The sequence below is a fragment of the Pseudorasbora parva genome, chromosome 15, assembly GCF_024679245.1.
Source record: "Pseudorasbora parva isolate DD20220531a chromosome 15, ASM2467924v1, whole genome shotgun sequence".
In the NCBI taxonomy this organism is placed as follows: Eukaryota; Metazoa; Chordata; class Actinopteri; order Cypriniformes; family Gobionidae; genus Pseudorasbora; species Pseudorasbora parva.
The window spans coordinates 39,363,447-39,390,907 of record NC_090186.1 but is presented as its reverse complement, the minus strand read 5'-3'; the positions used below and the strand labels follow the sequence as shown (position 1 = coordinate 39,390,907).

Genomic DNA, 27,461 nt, shown 5'->3' with positions numbered 1-27,461 from the left:
ATTCTAAACCGAAAGTAAAATGCGAACAGCCGCACTGTCATTCATGGAGCGTGTCCACTGGTGCGTTTCCAGTTCATTTCTATGCAACCTCAACTTTTATGAGAATTTATTTAAAAAACACGCTTTGCTCAGCTCCATTATGACTGCACAAGGGGCTGTGCACTTTTTACTTTCAGTTTAGAATTAGTGATTTATTTAAAAACCCTTATTGGTGATCACGGTATTACCTGTGATGTCACACATTGGTTAATTGGTGGGAAAATTTCCTCACCCTCACATCCATATTCATTCAATGATTAGTAAACGTTTGCCATGAAAACAATACTTGTATGATACATTTATTTTTTAGAAAATCTTAATTTTGTACTTTAGAAACTGAATGCAATAGTCTATTAGATGCAATAGTCTGTAAAACATTTTTTTTCCAAACTCTCAGGGTTTTTTTGGGTTTTTGTTTTCATAATTATCTAAACCCGGAAATTACTCAAATTAAATTCTGCACATTCTGAACTGCATAGGAACCCTGAAAACAACTTGGATCATGCACTCATCTGGCATATCAGCTTATGGTTTCCTTCATAATTTTGATGTTTTTGCAACATCAAATTATACCAATATAAACAATATTAGCCCAACCTAGGGGGGAAACTAAGTTTGCTATTACCTTACTCACGAGCACCAACCCTAAAAATCTGTACCAAAGATTTTCACCCCTCATATATAAGAATTGGTTGATCCAGTTCACAAAGCCAGAGAAAATGATTTGTTCATAAATCAGAATGATTCAGTTGACGAACTAACTGACCGGATCTGGCCACCATATTCTGGAAAGTTCCTCTTACAAAGCTATTGCATGAGTTGATGTGAAAAATTAAAAAGCCTAAAAATGTAATCAATTTTTATATAGCACATTTTCCAATTGTTATAATGCAAAATATATAACACAGCTATTTCCTTGCCATCCTCTCACGGTTGTTGCTGTCATTCTTCTGATTCAAGGACAAAGGGACAAAACTTATCAATTGGCAAGCATTAGCTTGAGGAGTACAAATTTAAGAATAACTTAAAAGTGTGCGCACACACACACACACACACACACAGAACACAAAAAAACAAGAACTGATTATTCTTGGATCAATTTTCTTTTCAGATTAAATTGTCAGCTGAGTCCAGAATCAGTAAGTGCCATCAATAAAAGGAGAAGAAAAACACTACTAATGGCTTTTTTTGACAGCATCAAAGATAAAACTAATCACTTGGGGGATAAGGCTAATTTAAGGAATCTTTTCCTCAAATTAGTGTTTGTTGTTGGGCGAAACAGATGGAAGGTAGATGAAATGCTTAACAACCTCTTAGGAGCCGAAAGCTTAAGCTTGTGCTCACTCACTTCGTGTTCACAACCAAGAAATATAACACAGACAGACAGGAGCGAGCCCATCTCATCCTGAGGTGTTTATTGCACCTAACAGGCACCTTCTCATCTCTCAAGGATGTAATCATTCTATGAGTTTCTTTTCCCTTGAGCTGTTATACTGTATGGTTCTAGACAGAGATTGTAAAATAATCAGAGACATACGACATCTTGTGGCAAGACAAGGAAGCACAGGACAAGTTAGGACAGCGTTTGGTGCTATTATATACTGCAGAAGATTGAAATGTTCAAAAAAAGTTAAATGTTTAAAAAGTTGAGAAATTTATACAAAAATATTAGGGTTTATTTATTATTACAATTTAAAATAACTGTTTTCCATTTATTATACAAGTAAAAATGTAATTTATTCCAACATCATTTCCTCCAGTCTTCATTATAACATGATCCTTCAGAAATCATTGTAATATGATGATTTGCAGCTCACTAAACACTTCTTTTTACTACAAATGTTGAAAAAGTGACATTTTCTTTTCAAAATTCTTGATAAATGAAAAGTTCAAAAGAACAATTTATTTAAAATGGAAATCTTTTTTACATTTAAGACATCTATCACTTTTGATGATCAATTTAATGCATCCTTGGAGAATAAAAGTATTACATTCCTTTTAAAAAGTATCTTATTGACCTCAAACATCTGAATGGTACTCACTTGATGCACACTCAATCATTTATAATAAATCGAACCCAAACTCAAAAACAAGCTAGGAATATAACCATGCTGACGAAACAAGTGTGTAAAAGGTTGAGAGAGAGCCTATACAGATCTGATACTATACACTAAACAATCAATCACAATATTGTGATTCGCATCATGATCCAGATATCTATAATAACATCAACTCTGGGTTGGTCCCTGAATAAAATATTAATACCAAAAACACAATACAATCTAAAAATAACGCATGACTGATGCTTTCTGTAGCAAGCTAACACTAGCCAAAATGTCCACCAGATCCACTATATTTGAGATAGCTGCTAATTAATCTCCCAATGTGCAATGTGGAAGTATCCCACGACTGCCTGCCATCTGATGACTTATCTGCAATCTAATCAGTCCACGCTGGCAAAGCTGCAAGAACGAACTTGCTTATCGCGCCAGGGGTGGTAATGCCGGCTCTCGGCAATTCACGCCATTACAGCTCAATCTGGCAACATGGCCGCATGATAGGTTTAAACAAGCCACTCCTCCGCAACAACCTCTTTTGAGGGACAGCTAAAAGCTTTTCTGAAGCAGAGATGTGAGATGAATGCGATAAAACACGTTCCCAGCTGCTGCACAGATCCACCAGGGCGCCTCGCCCCAGAGTAGGTGCCGATAGTACTTTCTGACCCTCATGTCTCCTGAGCATTCCCAGCATCCCTCCACATCTGTCAAGCAGCCATAGAAGAGGACTGACCTGGCTGGTGCTACCGAGGCAGTGAGGGAGTGCAACCAGAGGGCATTGCTCTGATTCTGGGAAAAGTTCTGCTCTGGGAAATGTGTGGCGTTACGGTTGCAACACCTGCATAAATCCTGGCTGATTCACTCTCGTGCATATCAATAGCAGAGGTACTACAGGGCAACTGTTTGTACACTGGCTGAAAACACTATGTGAAAGATTATTCTCTTAGCCTGTTAATGCTATGGTAAAATAATACAATATGAAAAGAAAAAATGTGGTGGTGCTTGCTCACACAAAAGACAACATTGCTAAGATCCTGCAGTTTCTGAGTTCTGACTAATACAGTTCTATTATTTTCAGGACTTTTCAAACATTGTATTCATTTTCTAGTCTGAGAAATGGTTTCTAACCGAGAAGCAGAAAAAAAAGTAGCCTAGAAATCTAGACGCACCCTAGCGGCAGCAAATCTAATCTGCCTGCGAGTGACGTCTAGCAACTCTCAATACCCTTCTGAGCTGTAAACGCCAAACTCTGGTCGGGCCAATCACATCGTGTATAGAGTCAGTGGGCGGGGTTTAACATAATGAGGGGAGAGTTGCGCTTGCATGCTTCTAGTAAACACAGAAACTGGCAAACGGCGGTCTTTCGAATCAGCTTTGACCGTGACTCTGGAAGAATTGGAGTTAAGCTTTTTTCTGAGAAAAGAACAAAGAATGGCACTGAAGTCATTCTTAAGAAGGGAAGATGTGTTCAGAGTTTTGCCGACCGGATACGGCGAAAGTTTAATCTTTCAACTAGCTCTGGTTGGTTGTACATACAAAAAAACGATACAGAACTACAGAAATTCCAATTACTTTTCAATGACTTTTAAAGGTTTCTTTCCTGAAAATCAAACTTTACGAGGTTTTCAATGTCCTTGAGAACCATGTAGGGTGTTATGAGAGTTTACTGACCAAAGTCAAAGTATTTTTTTAGTAATTGTAAATTAATCACTTGAGAAAGTAATAGATAAACATTGATTTGACAGCAAAAAAAACCTGACAAATAAGCTTGTGCGCTGTGTTTCCAGAACAGCGTTCCAGACAGATGCCAAACTGTTAAATTAATTTATAAAAGCCATAGTGGAAACAAACAAGCTGCATTAAGGCAATAAAGCATCTACAATATTTGACATTGAAGCACAATAAAAACTGGAGAGAGTTTCCCTTTCGTTCAGGTATGCAAATGGTTTTGCAAAACTGATGAGATTGCACATGGCACTCACAAAAATGAGTCATATGAGTAGGCAAATTCATTAGGATTTTGATAAACAATGAGACGACAACAGAGGAATCTCAAACCATTCAATTAGAGGTGGATGGTATGACATACATCAAGGTGAAAGAAAAAAATGTCCACACCAACTATAGTTTATTAAATAGTTATTTTGCTGGAAATCCAACTAAGACAAATATTAAAATTATATTGTTTTTTGGTTCGCATCAATTTAAAAAATGTCATAATTCAATTTTCCTCACAATGCTGTATTTGTAATCTCACGTCAAGAGTAACATTTTTCACATTAAATACATAAAATAAAATAAAAAATAATAAAACTATTATATATATATTTTTTTATTTTTTTATTTAACGTTTTACAAAAAGAATAAATAAATAAAAGATTACATTTCCCTCATTACTGTATTGATTATATCATCAAAAATCTATTTTTATTTAAATTGTTCCTATTCATATTTTGAAAAGTATTTTAGCAAATTAGTATTAGGATTTTAAAGGGGTGGTTGCATGCGATTTAAATTTTTTAACTTTAGTTAGTATGTAATGTTTCTGCTTGAGCATAAACAGTATCTGCAAAGTTACAGCGCTGAAAGTTCAATGCAAACAGAGATATTGTCTTTTAAAGTTACGGCAGTTTATTGCCTACAAAAACGGACGGTTTGGACTACAACAAGCTTCTTTTCTGGGTTGGTGACATCATAAACCCTTGCTAGTCACCGCAGATGTTACTTCTGCCCTTAATAGTAGGATAAGGGGTGTGGTGTTTCCAGACCACCTGTGCTTGGCACTTCAGCACTTAAAAATACATGAAACTACATTTGGCCATCTAACCAATCTAAGCCCATTGCGTTTTTCAGAGGGATGGGCTTCATAGAAGCAGGAAGCAAACGAGCCGTTCAAAGGACAGTGGAGACAGCGGTGTGGAATAAAGGGAGAATATAAGAAAAATAAGGCGTTAAAAAAAGAAAAGAAATATTAAAGACATGTTATACTGTGCCCCATAAACACAACCAAGCCTAGAAAATCACAGTGGAACCGCCCCTTTAAGGTACCACATGTGCCATATTTCAGAGTAAAACAGAATATTGAATAAGAAAAACGGGATTTGATTTTAGTGCACTTTTTTAGTGCATTATAAATATTAAAATATTATTAACATGTATTCAAAAAATCTTATCTTTTGGGTTGTATCCATTAAGTTTCATGAATAATAATGAAATAAGAACATCTAATATGTAAAGTATTTAAATGATATGGCACAACCTCAATTGGCTGACTTTTCTTCGGTCGCATATGTATCATGTCATCTCATCCAGCTCTACTTCAAACAATTTATTATGACAATGGTTTTCTTCAAGGGCTACAGGCACCTACAGACTAGCAAGGGCACAGTGACCTCTTATTCGCCTTCTGATTGAGGTGAAAGACGACCAGCGGTTTAACAGCAGAGTGCACGTCATACAATCACACCGTCCCTTGTGAAAACTCACTTTCACAGGCAGAGCTGTTAGCAGAAGTGTCGGACCACGCAAGACTCGTTTCAGCACACAGAGTCAAAGTACATCTTGTTCGATCACCTGGAAATAGTCTAGCGTAAGAGCTGCCACACAGAGAGCAGGAACCTTGACAATCTCTGTTGTTGGCTGTTGTGTTCTGCATGTACTCACTGCTGCAGTGCTTGTCCACTCCATCACACTGAGAACTGCTTAATCCCGCCTCCTCTCCCACAGGTTTCCTGGTTGCCACGGTGCTTGGAGTGATGGGTGGCTGCGGTGTGGTCTGGGAGCCTGTGTGAGCCAAAAAACAAGTTACTACAGAGACTCGAACTGAACCGGAAAAATATCTTGACTCATATGGCAATATGCTTTCTAAGAAAGATGTAAAACTAATGTGCAAGTTTTCTTCTTCCTTGTGAAGCACATACTGTGAAGAATAGATAGTATTGTGTTGTGATTTTAGAGTGAGATTGCAAGGTAAATATATTCATTGTGAATTGTGATTCTTTTTCGAATAGAAATATATGTTCTTAATTATATTCTAAAAAAATATATAGCACAAACTAATATAAAAGCCAATTATTTAATTTAGCATTTTGCATCGCACAATTTTCCCCTGAAAGTATAAATGGGTCTTTATACATAAAAATATACGGCTGCCTTCAGAGGAGATTTTAGAAAGATGGTCGCTCGCAAGGGAATCATTATCATGTTCTAAGGAATCATATTTTCAACTGCCAGATGCTAAAATGGAAAGGGGAAAAAATCCCATAGAAGTATATTGAAGAAGACATTTAAGTTGGGATTCTATAGACCAGAAAATCATAAAGACTTGGTAGTGGGCTTTATCGCACTGTTGAGACCCCATTAAATCAGGTTTTTAGTACTCCTAAAACATGAAACAATTCACTTCAGCAAATAATTGTACAGTCTCTGAGAAAACGAAATACAAAATATTAAAGACTCATCCTGCACATACTCATTTTGTCCAATCAAATTCACACTATATTGATAATGCCCCGCCATCCTATTCTGATTAGCAATAGTAGTAAATCATGTTAATAGATTCAAGCAAATTAAACACTTACAACCTTTATATCAAAAAGACAAGCTGTTTTTAGAGGAAATACATCACCACAGGAAAGAAAACTGCTCTCGTCAAGCCGTTTCATGGTGGTTTTTAATTCAGATGCAGCCCAACTTAAATCTTAAACACCCCAATACCGATACCCATAACTTCTCCACTGCACCATATAAAATATTCAACAGCACTTCTCTAGAGCAGGTCATTTTTTACCCCACCTCATTCGTTCAACACTGAACCGGTGCAAAATGAAAAGGATCCGAGGGGCGGCCCAGAGGGGGGCCGTGCAAGATTTTTGTTACAGCGGACACAAAATGAACGAATTACAGGAATCTAAATCATTCTGAGAGAAAGCCCCTTGGTGATTTAAGTTGTGGTGGGGGAGCTCATCACCAAGACTCTTGTAACAACCAAAGATTTTATTTTTCTCTCCTGTAAAGTGTTGCATTTGTTTCTTTAAAATGAACAGCGTAACTTTGTGCTTTTAAAGTATTAAACCCCCATTTACAAATGTTAGTGCTGATGGGTGTTAAACACGGTGACACCCAATTTGCATACTTTTCTATATTATACCCTGTATCTGTTAAGGACTGGTTAATTAATTATTTATATGCATTTATTCAAGTAATGTAGAAATAAATCATAAATATGTATTTACAGTATATACATACAAGCAAACAATACATGCATTTATTATTATACTATATTTATATACACATTTATTTCTATTTATGTAAATAAATAAAATACCTATAAATAGTTTTAAATACCAAAAAAAAAAAAAAATACAATTATTGATGTGTATAGACAAATTAAATAATTTACTGTTTAAAAAATGACTCACTCACTGTTCCCAATTAAGTGAACGCTACACAGCACTACTTGGAGAATAAGATTGGAGAGTAGAGATTTCTTCCATTCATTGTAAATCAACCTTAACTGGTCTAAACCAAGCCTGCCGCACAGGTCTTGAATAGTGAAGCCAAAGCGTCTCGATCACCCACAGGTAGTTGGTCCCAGTACAGCTCATAAACCCAGCCTTCTCCCAAGACAAACTAAACAATCAAATTACACTTCAAATATTTTTTTCCCAAAGATGGTTTCAGACATTTTACATACTTTTAATCAAGTTTTATCAAGTGTAGTTTTATTAGTTCAAGTGTTCGTTTTTTAAAAACAAGTCTGGTTTTAGTTAGTGGTTTGATATCATGATTGACAGCTGTGATTGATATCCCCTCTGAGAAAAGTTCTCACCGAGGCACCAACAGACTTTTTTCTGGATTTTTGGATTGAGACTGGAGCTTTAGCTTTAATTTCTACATTTTCATAACACACTGACATGATGAGCTGTTCTTCTGTACTGACAGATTCTGCAGAAGTGTGGGTGGGGTTTTGATAATGTGGCTCTACTTCCTGCTCTTTACTGTGCAGACTCAGGTCCCGAGGTCACTACTGCGCAGACCCAGGTCCAAAATCAGTGCAAGATGTCAGCGCCATATTCAGACATTTCTTTCTTTTTCAATTGAAGATCTTTTTTAACTGTCTGCCAGTAATGCGCGGGTCAATGTATAAACAACATGACCAATGCTTTCAACGAACCTGCCCGCAATTCAAACCGCAAAACAAAAAAAAAGAAAATATTGTACTCGACCTGCTTCCTGACCCACATTTTTTAAAAGTAGTAAATGCTCATCGTAGCGTCAATTTATTCATTTATTTTGTTTCATTTTCTTAACAATTAAGTCTATCCAGTCTAAACGAAGTGTGCGTCTCTCCCCCGACTTTCCCAACAAAATTTCTCAGAAAATACATACAATAGGGTTGTGCCAAAGGACGATATTATCGTCCATCGTGATGGCTGTGCGACATCACGATGGAGAAACACCATCGTGATGCCCCGCCCCCGCCCCGCTGCGAGTCTTGCGACTCAACACCAGAGTATGTGAGCGGAGTGGAGCGGCGGCAATTTCCCCTCCACGCTCTAAGCATTCAAGAATCCCTCCGCTCCAGCTCCGCTCCGGGTTCACCATCTCCCTCTCCTCGCCTCGCTCACTGATATCAGAAACACAGCTCCGTCTTCGGTCCGAGGAAATTTGCGGCTAATAACTGCTAAAGTATTTTAGTAAGCTCTGAAATATCACTATAAAGTTCAGTTTATAACCTGCATTAACTGAAAAAAAAATATAAAAAATAAACAATGGGAGAGAGCCTAGATTCAACGTGGTTTATTGGAACATTTGTGTGCATTTTCCCCCCACTATGCCAAACTGGCTTTATCAAAAGTTAAATATCATTGATGCTTTTTGCAGTGCAAATTTGTTTGTATGTTTGGAAGTTTGGAAAGATGAACGTTTTCATCAGTTATTTTATCTACGGATCAATAGCCTACAGATGTCTGCTCATTCAAAATCATATAATAGAATATAATAACTGTATAGGCTACCTATACTGGCTACTGATAACTGTATGCAGGTAAGCACTACAAGATGTTTTTGAATGCATTAGAGAGAACGATTAGTTCGTGTGTGAATAAGTGCTACCTGTTTAAAATGTGCTTTCACCCGAACATATTCAGTATGAGGTAAAAAAAAAAATCCTTAAACTTTACCATCCCGCTCATGCCCATCGCCGTGATCATCTGTATCCAGCTGGTTGTTTACCGTGAGTTCTGAACACTGCACTATGCTTATTTAAATCTTTTCGTTTCTACACATATTAGGCTACATATTTCTCATGTCTGTGAGGCAAGCCTGCTGAGTTTCAGTTTATTTGAGACGCGCTCCAGTTCATGATCAATGAAAGTGATCGCTTCTGCGACCTCATAGTCTAGGCTACTTATTTGCTTTTCATTAATTAAATACATGCAATTGGCCGAAGAAACCTTTATTAAAATTAAGATACAAATTGTACAAAACGAAAGAGAGGCTTTTTACAAAAAAAAACAACTTAATATTAAACTAAATATAACCACCAAATTCATTTCTGACCCACTCGCATCTTTGCACTTATAGCCTATCATAATCAGATGAAATTAAAAAATAATATTAGGCTATAATATTTAAACATAAATTAAAAACATTGTTTAATGGCTACATCAAGTATAGTAAGCTACAGATTTATGTCATGTCTGAGCTGGATTTGAACGAACATCATTTTACCGTTGGGTTCATGAGCGCGCGCCTGCGGATTATTGAGCTGATCACACCGGCTCCGCTCCGCTCATTAGTCATTACAGGCTCGTTCTCGACAGAACGCCGCACACTGTCGAGAACGATAGTCAGCTGACAGCACGTAAATCAGTTTCTCATGAAATAAGTAAGTGACCGGTGAACTAGGAGAAGAATCAAGTAAACTTTATAGTTACTTACACTATGTGTACCTGATATGAATAAAACATGTCAGAAAATTATATTTGTTTATATTGTTTGCTATTGCTTTTTCCATAGACACAAGGACACAAGTGGGTATTCTACAAACTGTAAATATATTGTTTTAATAGTACTTATGTGTATTTAAATGCTTGAAACCTAAAATAAACGTTATGTGGTTAAAAACACTGCATGATGTATGTCAAGCGTTAAACACGTCTGCATCTGGCTCAGTGCCAGCCAAAGCGTGAAAACACAGTTTGAATCTGGCTGTTATGTCACGTCACTGAACATTCTAAATCCTATATGTGGGTCCGTACTCTCATGGGCACAGAAATAAAAATACCACATGGGACCGCTCAAAAGGTTAATAGAGATGGGCACAAGAAATGAACAAATTTACTCCCGTTTGTCGTGCCCCAGTTGTCTATTCCCCACCCATGTCTCTATTCCCCACCAGTGGGGTGCACCCCACACTTTGAGAAACGCTGGTCTAGAGTTAAAATCAGCAAGGCCACATTCACACTGGGAGCCTTAGTGTTCAATTCGGATGTATTGCTCATTTCTGTACAGCTGTTCACATTGTTGTTTTAAATACAGCTAATATTAGATTCCAGTGTGAACAGATCATGGTTCTAAACTGACATACAGAAGTAAGGTGAGTGAGTAAGGTAGGTAAGTAAAGTTAGTGATTACACGTTTATTTATAGTAGGGGTGTGCATTGGCACTGCCTTCACGATTCGATTACGATTCACCAGGTAACGATTCGATTCAATTCGATTCTACGATGCATTGTGATGCATCAAAATTCTACTGCACACAAAGCAAATTTTTCATCAGTCATGAGGCAATACAATCAGATATTAAACAGCAGATTGTATTGGCTGCTATGTGTCTCCTGTATCTTTGACATAAAAGTTATTAAATAAAATAAAATGTAATTAAATAAAATTAAATAAAATGCAATTAACCCTTAAATGCATGACTGTTTCACCAAACATTCTTACATATTCAGGTCGTTAGTGACCCAGATCTATATTTAAAGGGATCCCATGGTGTTGAGACTTGTATGGCTTAATATAACATAAATGATGTCTCTTACTGAATTATGTGGTGGAAAACCCATGAAAGATCTACGTTATTTAAAAAATCGATTTTATATTTGGACCATGGGCGGCGCCATTTTGTTTGCGTTCTAGGTTGATGACGTAGATTGGTTGAACTCCTCAATCAGCTGGCGTTACCCGTAGCTATTTTTACCACAATGCAACTCGAAAATTGTTTCAGAGTTAAACAAAACCAATTAATTGCTTTATAATTGTACTTAAAACACACTCAAACATACATGTGCACACAAACTCACCTACACAAGTCACAAACAGATCGGCGGGCGCGCACACGCACACCTGACAGACTGCTCTGTCTCAATCGCATGCATCATCACCAAAACATCCTGCCTCTCTTCCTCACGTTACTTTATCCCATCGTCCTACCTAGATATTTCCCTCTGCTGGTCACATTAGGCATTACAGTTAATCTACTATCAACAGTCTATCTAGGATATCAACACAGGGAATAGATTGAGGGTATGTGCGCACGCAGTGCGTGCGTGTGTTCGCGCCGATCTGTTGGGGTGTGTGTGTGTTCGTGTTCGCGCCAATCTGTTGGGGTGTGTGTGAGTCTGTGTGAGAGAGAGAGTTTGTGTGCACATGTATGTTTGAGTGCGTGAAGTCGGACAGCTGTTTGTAAATCGGCTTTACACTCGTTATTGCGGTGAACGTGAGACTGAATGACTGCACTCGAACATGTCCACTATGATGTCGGACAACACTACAAATGGCCGTCCCTTCAAATAGTGCCCTATTTAAGGGTATAGGGTCGATTTCAGATTCAGCCCCTGTCGTGGAGACTGAGCAGCCCAACATCTCGATTGAAACAGAGCCTGTCGTGTGCGCGCCCGCCGATCTGTTTGTGACTTGTGTAGGTGAGTTTGTGTGCACATGTATGTTTGAGTGTGTTTTAAGTACAATTACAAAGGAATTCATTGGTTTTGTTTAACTCTGAAACAATTTTCGCGTTGCGTTGTGGTAAAAATAGCTACGGGTAACGCCAGCTGATTGAGGAGTTCAACCAATCTACGTCATCAACCTAGACCGCAAACAAAATGGCGCCGCCCATGGTCCAAATATAAAATCGATTTTTTAAATAACGTAGATCTTTCATGGGTTTTCTACTACATAATTCAGTAAGAGACATAATTTATGTTATATTAAGCCATACAAGTCTCAACACCAGGGGATCCCTTTAACATGGATAGACCTCTACCTGTCGTGATAATATATAAAACTCCTGATTTTAGAGTAACAGCTACAGAAGAATAAAATAAAACCTATTTCGTTACCTTTTGGAGCTTGGAGGGATTCAGTTTGAGCAGATGTTTAATACCATCATCATATGACCTCGTCAGAGCTCGTTTACCAGTATATTCAGCATCTGCTCATATTCGCGATCTCCAGCATATTCTCCAAACTCATTTTCAATGTCTTCAAAATCAATATTTTGATCACTGACAGCTTCTTGAGCACATCCATCATCAAGAGACAGTGACACTAACATATGATTGTGTTTAGTTCTTGCTCTCTGAAGTAAATCACTGAGCCATTTCAAGTTTTGCAGATTATAATTATTATTGTTTCGTTTTCTGTCAGAGGTAACTATGAGTGAAACGTCACTTCATTATTTGGTATCAGACATTGCCACCTTGTGGAATAAAGGTGAATTGCGCCGTATTTCGTCATTATAGATTAATGTATTATTGTGCAAAAATATATAAGTACAAGCCTACACACCTCGGGTCGTTAGCGCGTTTTTAATAACCCGTCTATCGCGGTCATCTCCCTCCGCCTCAGCCATCTTCCTTGTTGTTGTTGTTATTCTCCCGGAACCGGAAGTATTTGAAACTTCACAACTTTATCGTCCGCCAGAAAATAAACAGTGACATAATCATAATCGATTATGGCACTTTGCCGCATCGATGCTGAATCGTTCATGCCCCGCTTCGGGATGCATCGCCGAATCGATTATTGTTGACACCCCTAATTTATAGTGTGATCTGACATGGAAGCCAGTGAATTTATCCATAGTCAATATAAAGAAATAAAGATGAGGATGCGAAAAGAGAATGAAGTAAAATCTTTGAAGTGACTCTCGAGCGCAGAACTGTGCTGAATGTTGCTTGTTAGGTGCATGAATTCTGATTCGAACGTTCAGATTGATCTCTCATTGCAAAACGTCTGACCTGTATCAGATTTAGGATCACATATGAAAGTGGCCCAAATTAGAGTTGAAAAGATCAGATTGAAGAAGGTTTTGGGACACATTTACCTGCAGTCTGAACATAGCATATGTAAAGGCAAATGTTAACATGTGCATGTGTTTGGGCAAGAGGATTAGTTTATGACAGGTTTCTGATACACAATGTGTGAATTAAGATTCAGTCTAGCTCAAGGAAAGCCTGGGATAAGGACAGCCTGAAGTGTTGCATCACCTCTCTTCCTGCGGGACTCCTTGATCTCCTCGCACATGCGGTCGAACTCAGGGTCCAGTTCTGAAGCGATCATGGCGTGTGCAGTATCCTTCAGACTGCAGGCCCTGTGGCGGATGATTTTATCTGTGAGCAAGCACAATGGAAGATCGTAAGGCCACAGTCATTGAAAAATTCATTTGGGTGGATGAAGAAATGTTCTTAAAGTCTGACTGCAAGATTTCTGGGTATTAAAGAGGCACAATTCATTGAACAAAGAAGACTACAAATACACCGCAATTAGCTAAAAATGACAATTACAAAAACAGAACACAAGCACACCCATTATAAATCAACAAGGTGTAGACAAATAAGCTGTATTTATTTAATTTTTTTCAAATTTGAATAACAGTTGCTATAAATGTAAATTCTATTCATATAAATGAATGGTTGTGATTGCATTGTCAAAGGAGATGATAATTATTTGTCTTTATCCTGTAGCCTGCTGGATATCGACAAACTATTACATTAAAAATTAAAATTTATGCTGATTTATAGTCAGAACAGTGAATAATATTTTTTTCTGACAACATGAACAATGAATAATATTTTTTTCTGACAACATGAACAGTGATACATTGCTAATGTCACGTTGGGAAATATTAAACTTTATGCAAACACAAACTACAGCAACTTCCAACAGGAGCAGACATTAACGGGCATAATGCACATGAATAAGATGGTGATATTAATAAATGCATTTTATACATGGCTTATTACAGGAAATTACTTTCAAGGGAAATTTGTGGGATTCAAAATACTAAATTAAATAATTGGCTTCTATATTACTTTGTGCTGTAAGCCAAAAGAAAGTAAATATATATTTTAGAAAAGTAACAGCGTATTTTTCACAAGTAGAATACTATTCGAAAAATAATCACTTCACAATATCTTTGCCGCCCAATCTCACTAGAAAATTACAACACAATAGTGGAAATGTGCTAAAGGTGATGACAACGAACTAGCCTACATCACCGCATCCATCAAAAATGTGGGTTACATAGAGTATCTATCTATCTATCTATCTATCTATCTATCTATCTATCTATCTATCTATCTATCTATCTATCTATCTATCTATCTATCTATCTATCTATCTATCTATCTATCTATCTATCTATCTATCTATCTATCCACTCACCTAAAGTATTATTAGGAATACCTTTTTAATTTCTCATTAATGCCAAGACAATCTCCTGAACTCCAAACTGAATGTCAGAATGAGAAAGAAAGGTGATTTAAGCAATTTTGAGCGTGGCATGGTTGTTGGTGCCAGATGGGCCGTTCTGAGTATTTCACAATCTGCTCAGTTACTGGGATTTTCATGCACAACCATTTCTAGGGTTTACAAAGAATGGTGTGAAAAGGGAAAAACATCCAGTATGCAGAAGTCCTGTGGGCGAAGATGCCTTGTTGATGCTAGAGGTCAGAGGACAATGGGCCGACTGATTCAAGCTGATAAAAGAGCAGCTTTGACTGAAATAACCACTCAATCCACTCAAGCATTTGTGAAGCCACAACACGCACAACCTTGAGGCGGATGGGCTACAACAGCAGGAGACCCCACCGGGTATCACTCATCTCCACTACAAAGAGGCAAAAGAGGCTACAATTTGCACAAGCTCACCAAAATTTGACAGTTGAAGACTGGAAAATGTTGCCTGGTCTGATAAATCTCGATTTCTGTTGAGACATTCAGATGGTAGAATCAGAATTTGGCGTAGACAGAATGAGAGCATGGATCCATCATGCCTTTTTACCACTGTGCAGGCTGGTGGAGGTGGTGTAATGGTGTGGGGGATGTTTTCTTGGCACACTTTAGGCTCCTTAGTGCAAATTAGGCACCATTTAAATGCCATGGCCTACCTGAGCATTGTTTCTGACCATGTCCATCCCTTTATGACCACCATGTACCCATCCTCTGATGGCTACTTCCAGCAGGATAATGCACCATGTCACAAAGCTCCAATCATTTCAGATTGGTTTCTTGAACATGACAGAGTTCACTGTACTAAAATGGCCTCCACAGTCACCAGATCTCAACCCAATAGAGCATCTTTGGGATGTGGTGGAACAGGAGCTTCGTGCCCTGGATGTGCATCCCACAAATCTCCATCAACTGCAAGATGCTATCCTATTAATATGGGCCAACATTTCTAAAGAATGCTTGTTGAATCAATGTCATGTAATATTAAGGCAGTTCTGAAGGTGAAAGGGGATCAAACACAGTATTAGTACGATGTTCCTAATAAACGATTTCCATTCTGAAGCAAACAAGTAGTCTAAACTGGGAGCACTCATTGCAGCAAAACATTTTCAGTAACGCCCTGTTTCTATATTTGACATGGTGGCAAAGCTACTGCATTCACTTTTTTTGACCATCTGACTAAAATAATAAAGTTTTAATAACAAATATCACAACCGTTAAAGTGTTCTACATTTCTTCCAGACACAAAGATTCAACAAAAATAAAAAATAATAAGAAACCGACAAGAACAAGGAAAGAACCTCAGAGGCACATCAAATCCAAACAAATAAAATATGGAGCTGTAATCAGGCAACGGCTCTCTGTAATTGACTGAGATTCGGCCGAGAACCTTAAGCATCAGCTTTTTTTATTTGAATATCTGAAAAATACTTCTGAGGCAGGAGTGCTCCACGGGCACTCAATCAAAGTGTCTCTGTTTACAAAAACAAACTGGTGTGAGAACAGGGATTACTGTGTTTTCTCAAAGTTCTCAAAGCAGCCATTTGCATTCTATCCTCTTTCCCCTCTCTTTCCCTCTATCGTTAAATCAAGCAGCTTTTAAACATGTAGGGAGGAAAAGTGTGTGCGTTTGAGAAAAGAGAGCACACTACTGGGTAGTCCTCATTACTCCAGGACAGGATAGAGGTCAGGATCTGGCAAAGTTTGCCTCTTAATTGGAAGATGGGCCTAATTAAGCCATCTAGAGCGAGTGAGAGGACACTCTTTACTCCAGTCAAGGATATAAAGGCAGACTGAGAGGAAGAGAGTGTAAACACACTTATTTTGGCTTTCAAAGAACTGTCCAAAGATCTCAGAGTGCTGGTGCCAACACTGACAAATGAACAAATGCAGCTGAGAGAAATTAAATCAGCGACGCTCAATCCAGCTCCTAATTTACACTATGTTTGGAATAGAATACCAATTTATGCTTACTGTGTACTACATTTTATCAACAATAAAAAAAAAATAGTATACTAAATACAACAGATTAATGAAAAATGATTTAAACAGTACAAGGTTACACTGTTGTCACGTGACCTCAACACACTGCATGTGTGATTCAACGTGTGGCACCTAGTAATCTTACATGTAAATCAGTTTAATTAAAAATGTGCCACTATTTTTTACTGTTTTTATGTTTGGTTTTTGAACCATTATAAAAACAAATAGTCACACTGTTGTAGTAGCAATGCTGTAAAAGAGGGGGAATTAAATACACACACATATACATATACAGCTCTGGAAAAAATTAAGAGACCACTTAACATTGTAAAACAAAGATGTTCACACACAAATGCATATTTAAATAAACACACATTTGCATTCACAATGTTTCACTGCATTCTCAAAAATAGATACGCCATCCCCAGCGAAGTACATACTTTCAGTATGATCTATGTGAACTGGGATTCAGTCTTGAAAATGTATGCAGTTGGTTTAGAAAAGGGCTGGAAGGAAACTCAGCAGGGAGGCTGATGTCCAGAGGCAAGATTAGGCAGCTCTGAATTAAAGCATTTGAATTAGAAGAACTAAGATGTGATCCTGAAACTTCAGCTGGCATACAATTTCAAATAGCAAATTTTCTAGGAATCTGACCTTCAAACAACCACGCGAAGACTCTTAAAAAAAAAAAAAGAAGAAAAAAAAGGGAGGTTTCCATACTCTGGATCTGCACTGCAATTCAAGAAGAAAGCTGATGATCAAACAACAACAACAAAAAAACTAAAATATTACTTATAAATTGGGGGAAAACGCCCCTTAGATTTTAAGTGAAATGTTCATGCTTCACTTGTAAGAGTAATGCTTAACAAATGGAATTTTGAAAGCTCCTAAATCCCATATTCCCCTGCTCTAAATGGACCAGAAGCCTCTTTCTGTTTCCTTATTAAAGTAGCTAATTGCGTTTTGTCTCATTCCTTCAGTGGCTCCTCTGTGGACGCTACATTTAAACAAATGACCCACGTTCTCCCAGCAAATGGGCTACTATGATTTATTCATAGGCACCGGCTGCATTTAGCCAACAACCTTCAATGGCTGACCAATTTATCCAGACGTTTGGGAGTTAAGTCCTGACAAAGAAATCTTAAGTGTTGTGAAGTAGCCAGCTAGCATACTTCCAACAACATAAACAGGTAAGACAGCCATATAGTATGCTTTGATTTCTAACTTTGCTCAAAAAGGCTTTTAATATGAGCATGTTGCTCTTTTTAGAATAATGCATTCCATAAATAGGGTTCGCCTTTCACATCCAAAGAGATCTTTGTCTCATTAGATGGGTTTGCGTATTATGTTTGTCATGCTTTATGGTCTAAAAAAAGGGCAAAATTAAGAGGCCAAATAAATATTTTGCATTCACCCAATGCTTTGGTGGAAAAGAGCGTCAACATACACAAATTAGTATTTCAGGCACTGTTTCAAATGGTTTGTTTCATTCAGGTTTACTTTATATTCACAGTACTGTGTACATATATGGCAAGTCCATAACCATCAATAAATATCTGACACGATTTTCTACACTGCAAAGTGTCCCAACTGACCAACCGTGCTGCCAGAGAATAGCAAGAAGTCCATTAAAGCAATGAATGGGTTTTATGGAGACTGCTCATTATAGTGCCATTTGTCCTCTCCGAAGAGATCAGCGACAATGATTTCCTGTGCCTTTTGAACAAGGAAAGGTCAATGGGTTAATATCTAGCTGTATTTACTGTCTTCAAATTCTCATATCTTTCAGTGAAGTACCAAGTCTGTCTGATTAATCATTGATTTAATGTCCTCTACGTGTCAAGTACGGCAGTCATTGCTGCTGCTTTTTTTTAGGGGGTGGGGGGCTTCTTTACGCCAAATGTCACATGAACAAACAGAAAAACATGTCTTATCTGAATTTTAAGATAATCAGCTGGTTATTGATTAAAAACTGGTTAAAAACCTGGTTTTGGTGTTTTATTAAATTTTAATATCCAAATGTTAGTGAGAAGAAAAAAAATTACAATAACCTTTTAGATTTTAATCTGTACATGCGATTGAATGCTTATGCTCATCTTTAGTAGCTTCTTTGAAGGTTTCTTGAGTTAAACAGCTCTATATTTAACAAAGCACATACAAAACACCTTGAACAGAAGCAATGCAAACTAGTTAACTATTAAAAACACTACTTGAATGTCAAAAATCAACCGTGTGTGCGATTGACGTGCCACATGCTGATGTTCAGATACAAACGCGGCGTTTTAATCACTCGGCAATGTTTTGAGCCCTCTTGTTTAATGGTCCTTTGTTGTTTTGAGTCCTTCTGTTTTGTGCCATCTACTATTTTGTTAATCTCACTGATCATTTGTAAACAGCTTAGCTGGTTTATCTTGCAAGTTGTGTCTGTAATCACAGTAGATATCTTTGTTAATTTTAGTTAGTTAAAGATTGATTGCCCTCTATTGTATTTTGTTTTCTGTAGTCAGTAGGGGTGTAACGGTACAAAAATCTGACAGTTCGGTACGTACCTCGATTTTGAAGTCACAGTTACAAAATTGCTTTTTATTTATTTTTTATTCAACAGTGGTTTACTGAAAAAAAATGGTCTGTCCTTAAATTAGTTCAATTATAACTAAAGGTTTCTTAAAGATAATGCTTTAAATATAAGTCCTTACTTAGGCAACATTGTAATGTAAATGTTAACAATAGAGCCCAACTATTTGCCTCAACTTTATCAGTTATTTACTTTAGATATAATGGTAACACTTTAGTATGGGGAACACATATTCACTCTTAACTATGACTTTTGCCTCAATAAACTCCTAATTTACTGCTTATTAATAGTTAATAAGGTAGTTTTTGTAGCATTTAAGTTTAGGTATTGGGCAGGATTAAGGGATGTAGAAGAAGGTCATGCAGAATAAGGCATTAATATGCGCTTTATAAGTACTAATAAACAGACAATATCATAGTAATATGTATGCTAATAAGCAACTTGTTAATAGTTAATAACTGAACCTTAAAATAAAGTGTTACCGATATAATAATTAACACTCATAAGTTTCACATAAGGCAGTTTTTGCATTAACTTCTAATCTAATTATAATTTTTTTTTTTTCAATTCGTTGTTGAAATATAATTATTTGCACGGCTGTCAAATCATGACATTAAACATACATTAAATAATCCAGACATCAGGTTAAGTGGAATATAATGAATACATAGGCTAATAAAGTCATATATTTAGAGTTTGAAAGAGTTTGTTTCTCAAGTGAACTAACAGCTGTGGACTCTGAATGACTGCCTCAGGTAAATGTGATGCTACGGGACATTGCAAGCTGTTTTGTCTTTCCGCAGTTAGAAAACTGAGCGATTACATGGCATATGACATTTCAATAAGTTGTAATTTATCCACAACATACCTTAAGAGATATTAATTCATGTTTATTCTTTAGGAAGAGATCAGTCACGTCCTATGGCATTTATCGTTTGAATTTCATGATAAAATGGACTGAATACGTAATTTGTTCATACGAGAACTCGGATTAAAGTGTGTTCCGCGCTTAAAAGAAGCCGATTGTTAACTGTTAAAGATTGGAATCGTAACCGTACACATGTGCACTGAACCTAAAGCACTGTACCGAAACGGTTCAGTAAGAATATGTGTACCGTTACACACCTAGTAGTCAACGTAGTTTATTTAAGGTGTTGTATACACTGAAGATCTCGGTTTTGTTTCTGCATTTTTTTTAGTTAGATTATTTAGAGGTTATTTTCATTTTTAATTTCACACTACATTTTGTTTATTTATTCAAGTGCTCGATTACAAAATTCTCAAAAATGTCACAAAAAAGTTACGTTAAGATACAAGTTAAGATAACATGACATAAAATCTTCTGCTCAGCTCTGCACCAACTTTCCTTAAAAAATTAATGACCTTGTTGTATTGTTGCTGCATATAGCTGGCATATAGCTGGCATGCCTGTTGTAATATTTACCAGTTGCTCCATATTATATATTTACCTCCTGGGTCTTTGTCTGGATTGTACTCTAACGCGTTGCTGCAAATGAGGTCAACGTCCACTAGAAAATCCTTGGCAACAATGTACTTGTGAGTGTCGATCTTCATCATGATGGTGGACAGGTCCATAGGCTGTGTGATAACCTCGAGGTAGTCTGACACCTAAAACAAAGACAAATTACACATTTTACCAAAAACAATAAACAAACAGACAGACCGACAGACCGACAGACCGACAGACCGACAGACCGACAGACCGACCGACCGACCGACAGACAGACAGACAGACAGACAGACAGACAGACAGACAGACAGACAGACAGACAGACAGACAGACAGACAGACAGACAGATAGATAGATAGATAGACAGATAGATAGACAGATAGATAGATAGATAGATAGATAGATAGATAGATAGATAGATAGATAGATAGATAGATAGATAGATAGATAGATAGATAATTCAGCAACAACAAATTAAACCGATCAAACGTGACAGTAAAACATTTTTTGCATTGTCACAAAAGATTTATATTTAAAGGTCCCGTTCTTCGCGTGTTTTCGAAGCTCTGATTATGTTTTCGGTGTGCAGTATAACATGAGTTCATGTTTCGCGTGTAAAAAAACAGTATTTTTCACACAATTTACTTATCTGCACACCGCTGTTTTCTCTATCCTAAAAACGGCCTGATGATTTCCTTGTTCTATGAAGTCCCTCCTTCAGAAACACGTAACGAGTTCTGATTGGGCCAGCGCTTCCCGTGTTGTGATTGGACAGCAGCTTAGCGCACTTTGCCCGGAAAGGTCCCACCTCTTACCATAACGGGGAGATGCAAGCGCTGAATGCGCGCTCTTCTCCACACAGGAGAGCAACAAGACCACGCCCCCTATTTTGCGTGTTCTTGTGGGCAGAGGGTTAGTCAACAAACGGTTCTAGTGACGTCATTAAAGCAGGAAGTGCAGGGCTGTAGTCCAAACCAGCCGTTCGCTGTAGGCTTTGAAAGGGAACTTCTGTTAAATAAAATATCTCACTTGGCATTGAACTTTGAGCTTTATAATTTTACAGGTATTATTTATGCTCCAACAGCAACATTACACACTAACTAAAGTTTGAAAGATGTAATCGCGAAGAACAGGACCTTTAATATATATGCTGCTCTCTTGTACGTCCTATTCAGAAGAACTCTGAAAACAAATGATCAATGTTTCCTCAAAAATATGAAGCATTATTCACATCCTTTTCTTCACATCACAATAATGAAACTTTACTAAAAATAAAAAATAAAAGATTTTTTTTTAGGGCTGGGCAAGTTAACGCGTTATTATCGCGTTAACACATTAATTAACTAACGCTGACAATTATTTTATCGTGCATTAACGTATTTATTATTATATTGAAAACCCGTTGCTCACTGCCTTTGAATACACATACAGACAAACCATTGGTCACAGAATACAGTGCTGTCTGTAAGCCAAGGGCTTGACATTCTTTGTCTGGGACAAATAAAATAAAATAACCAGAAACGCGACAATGAATCAGAATTATTTTTTTTTTAGTTATTATTATATTCAATGTAAACAGTGATTGATGTGTATCTCTGCCTCTGGTAACAAAGTCGCATTGAGGCTAGCACTGCCTGTTTCTTTTTGAGAGACATTCGTGGAGAAATCAAAAATTGAACAGCAATATAAACTCACAGAAGAAACATACTGGGGTAAAACGTACTGGTAAAAACGAAGAAACATACTGGGGTGAGTTTTTGGTAGTTGTTGATATTTATGATTTATGATATTGTTAATAACACAAGTCGACTTTGCAATCGTGAATTGTGTAGCATGAATGGTGTAGCCTAGTTCAATAAACAAGTAGCCTAATTAATATTAAGTTACTTACATTTTTAGATCCAAACAAAATTTTTTCGTTCCATTTCACCCATGATTTCACCAACGAAAATAGTTCCAAAAGAAAGCAGCAATCAGCGCGGTGTTGTTACTAAATGATTCAGCGTTTTGAATGAATCATTTGAATGAACGACTCAATGACTCACTTATGAAGACGATCACTTGCTGCCCCCTATTGGCGGTTATGTTTAAAAGTATGATTGCATGTTTTATTTAGAACATCAATCTTATAACATGATTTATTGCAGCTGTATTTTTTGCAGTTTAAATTATTTATTTTTATTTATAACAGCCTATAGTGTCTTTACTATTATAACTGAATTTATTAATCAAATGTTAGAATTGAACATGAAAGATGATGCATAAATTTAATAAGATTTTAAAAAATGGCCTTTATAAAATTAAATAACGCCCTGGGGTGAATATTACAAATATGCAGATTTAAGTAGGCCTATGTAAAAGCTGACAGAACACTGATGAGAATATTACTACAGAATCAATATATGTATACCACCAATTTAATTTAATTTGATTAAATTAATGTTTAAGTTGATATTTACAAGAAATATTGTAACTGTTCCTAACTTTTAACTGCTGTAAAAAGCACCTTATTTGTTTAAAGTGTTTGCAAACCATATGTTATTGCACTTTTGTTCATAGCAGCACATTTGTATATTTATTATCGAATTTTGTGCATGCTGCGATCACAGAAAATCATCCGATTAATCACGATTAAACATTTAAATCGTTTCCCAGCACTAGATTTTTTGCACCGTAACATTAACTCCATAATTTTGCACAACATAATTTGAACTGCAAATGACTCAGACATGTTCTTGACAGGCTTTGTGAGATTCACACTAAGCTTAAGGAGATCAGGTCGAACAATTTTCACACTCAGTATTCATAGACACACTGTCATTCTTGTTTGCTTCTTATATTGATGAACTTTTTAATTGCTTTCTCAAATTTACTGATTTATGTAACAATTCTGCCTGCAGCTGTCGTATAATGACAATCATTTGATTAGTAAGGTCTAGGGGTTTCTAATAAACCATAGGTGCTGCTAATTAGATGGTAATATTGAATGAATAGAGTACAGAGCCTACAGGCATTATCCATACAGCTGCTGATGTGCATTAACAACCCACCTCCTCAATGTCCACAGGCTTGCTGAAGATCTGGAAGCGCTTGTCAGTGGCGAGTCGCTTTGTGACGTCCCTGAGAAAGAGGCGGAGCTCCCGCAAGGTGTTCTCCTCCTGCTCCTCCATTCGCCGCTGCTCCTCTGGTGAGAGCTGTCGAGGGCCGGGGTCTTCAGCGAAGGTCAGGACCTCTAGAGCGCACACTGGAAACACGAACACAGACAGAATTCCTCAGTACAGCATAACTACAGATGGAAATCATGAGGAATCTGACTCAAATTCATACCAATGAATGATTTCTTTAGTACTTCTTAGGGAGTAAGTAAAGAATTGTTATGTCTGTTTCATGACCAAAAACATCTTTATATTGCCTTTTAATATAATATTCATTACAATACAACATTAATAATACATATGCATTACATACAATAATACAATATTCATTACATACAGTCAAACCAAAATTTATTCAGACACGTTCACCATTTTCTCACATTATCACAGATTATTCGCTATGGTTTAGAAAATTGTACTAAAATATGACAAGAACTCAGTATAAAATTCATCTTGATAATGTCAGATACCTTTTGATAGAAAGGTATGTGATGGATTACAATCAAACAATCAACCAATTTAATTATACAATTAGATAATACCAATTTAGGTCAACCAATGAGCAAACAATGCTTCATTTTGTTTAGTCTGTGGTGTAAAAGGGCAATTAAATAAAAAACACTTAATCAAAACATATTCAGGTCAAAGTGTCTGAATCGTTTTGGTCCCACATTTTTATCAATTTTACTCGTAATCCACTGTATGAACAATTTGACTATATAATGTAAGTTTACAGTTAACCTTACTTTGCTATCCTCACTTACATAAATTAACTTTAGAGTGTTTTGGTAAAAAAAAAAAAAAAAAAAAAAAAAAAAGATATTTGGTGTCTGAATCATTTTTGGTTTGACTATCTATTTATGAATTTTCTGTGGAAAGTGTGATATTTGTACCCTAATAAGCGAAACCATTTCAACAACTGTAAAGATACAGTAAAAATAGCAATACTGTGAAATGTTATATAAATATTACATTAATAATATGTTCTGTTTCTTTAATATATTTTAAAATGTAATTTGATTCTGTGGTCATTGTTCCAGTCATCAGTGTCATATGATCCTTCAGAAATCATTCTAATATGCGGATTCTGCTGCATAAGAAACATTTTATTTCTGATAGTTTTTTCAAAGGTTTTTGAAAATAAAAGCAAAAGTGTATCACTCCATCCTAAAGAGTGGTGCAAGAAACATTATCAGAATACCCTTTCTCTTAGCAATGAAATTATGAAAATTGTTATTCCAAGTATTTTGTTGGTGTTAACAATAGATTAAATGCTGAGCAAATGGCCTGAAACAACTCAAAGAGTCAGATGACACTGAAACTGTGCCAGCGCAGCTAGAGGAATTACAAACACCCCGCATTATATGGATGAAGTCGAGAAACGCTTCCCACCACAGCGTGGGCCACAAAGTGTATTTATTGATTTCTGAAGAGCTCCAACAAATAACCTGACAGCTGCAGTTATTCAGGGCTGCATCTATACAACGAACCAAAAACAGACTGCCAGAAATGACCAAACATACAAAACAAAGAGTGCTAATGTGGCACTGCCTTGTAAAATATTGCTAACAGAAGAAAAAACTTCTCGCCAAACAGGCTGAGGACCTTGTACTAATCCAAAGATCTGGGCAGAGTGCCTGGCGATCATTGAGCCACCAGCCTCAGCAATTTGCTTTGTGGCAGCAGCTAGCAAGCAGTCATGCTAACTGTGAGTGTAATTATAGCTAATGGTTATGGTCCGGTGTTTAATAGAGCCCCTTTCTCCCACCACAGATGCTATGCTGCCAAAGGAAGTAGGGTTTTTGTTTTATTCAGAGATGCCCGCGGTCGACCCACAGGAGGACCCCTGCTCTGCATCAATGGGTCATGATGCTTGCATTTCCACTTGAAAGCCATTCCCTGCCGTAATGGCTTCAACTGTGAGGGAGCCGATGAGCATGGCAATCGACCACAAGGAGAAGATATTCATAAGAGAACATCAGGAACACCCAGGATGCCCAATTTATGCAGCAACAGCAATAGCAATCCTGGAGGAGCAGCAGCATTGGTGGTGGAAGTACTTGCAATGATAAAAGTGACCGCACTAATAGTTATCACCCAAAAATATATTTACTCAAAGTCATATCATTCCAAATCTGTATAACTTTCTTCTGTGGAGCATATAAGCAGATACTTTGAAAAGTATATTTCTGTCCATTCTGTAATGAGTGTTATTATAGCATTTCTGATATAGTATTTATAATATTAACGCTTTTCCCTACCATTGATGGAATTTTCTTGCAATTCATGTTTTCACTGTTAAATGGTAGGGGGCGCTATTATCTTCTGAAAGAGTGCAGGATCTCCAGATCCAAGAACTAGCAAAGAAGCAGAACCGATAAAAGCGCTGCTTGTGCTTATGTAAGCTAAAGCGATCATGAGATATTCGACAGCATATAAATAAAAAATCAAATAAAAACATTGAATGAAACGTCGACCCAGGAAGAGGAACGGGACTGTGCAAGCTTTAGGGTATTGATGGACTCGATCTTCTTGATATGTTCTGATCATCGCTCTAAATCCGATCCAGACATAGTCTTTGACAAAACGCAATTTTCCCTTTTTGTTCAAATTTTTTTTTTTTTTTTTTCAAAACCCACATTGCATTTTTTTTGTAAGCAGATGCTCTGTTCTTTCTTTTGATATATTGCATATTCAAATATTCATACAACAATATTCTGGGGCCATGAACTATGGAGGACCAACCCTGCAGAAATTTAAAAAAATTTACTTATTAATTTATTTATTTTTAATGTATGCACGGGTGATCCTCCATAATGAACATGAACAACAGATAAATACATAAAAATAAAAAACACTGGTGGCAAAAGAGTTAATATTTTGCATTAGCTTTTATTTTTTTATTTTAATTTACATTTTGTTATGAGCTTATGTAATTTATTTGCTAGTTTTTTTAATAATTCTATTTAGCTTTCTTTTTTATTCTAGTTGTTGTAATTATCACAAAGTTAGGCACTTTTTTTCTTTTTTATATTCTACTTTTCACAAATGTACTTTTTATTTTTAATTCAGCTTTATTTTAACTTTTTTTTTTTAAATATATAGTTGAAGTTTATAATAACACTAGCTAAGTTTAAATCCCTCCAAGTAATCGTATTCATGGCTCAACTGGATTAAAAATCCTTCATGTAAAACCATTTCTATTGGACTGAAAGGGGTGTTGTAGATATTAAATAGTCTGATCAATAATATAAACAGTTTCATTCTGGAATACAACTATCTTCTGAATCTAATATAAAATGCCTTGCGCACAAGCATAATAGTGTGATGCATAGTTTTACCAGAGCCCATTTATGATATACGATTTCTCTTTATATACATATTTAAATACAAACTGGTCAGTGGCATAGACTGCATAGATTTATTTGTCAGCTTGCCTGTATGTC

The 27,461-nt window shown here is 36.7% G+C and overlaps 1 protein-coding gene across 2 annotated transcripts in view; it reads right to left on the bottom strand.

The window, feature by feature from the left end:
• atad2b (ATPase family AAA domain containing 2B) overlaps positions 1-27,461 on the bottom strand; it is a 103,747-nt gene that overhangs the window by 48,497 nt on the left and 27,789 nt on the right. For both annotated transcript variants that reach the window (XM_067418058.1, XM_067418059.1), the window contains exons 21-24: positions 23,911-24,104; positions 20,859-21,018; positions 13,589-13,711; positions 5,760-5,879 (exon numbers count right to left, since the gene is read on the bottom strand). In XM_067418058.1, coding sequence (XP_067274159.1) covers positions 5,760-5,879; positions 13,589-13,711; positions 20,859-21,018; positions 23,911-24,104 — 597 coding nt within the window. The remainder of the gene's footprint in view (positions 1-5,759; positions 5,880-13,588; positions 13,712-20,858; positions 21,019-23,910; positions 24,105-27,461) is intronic.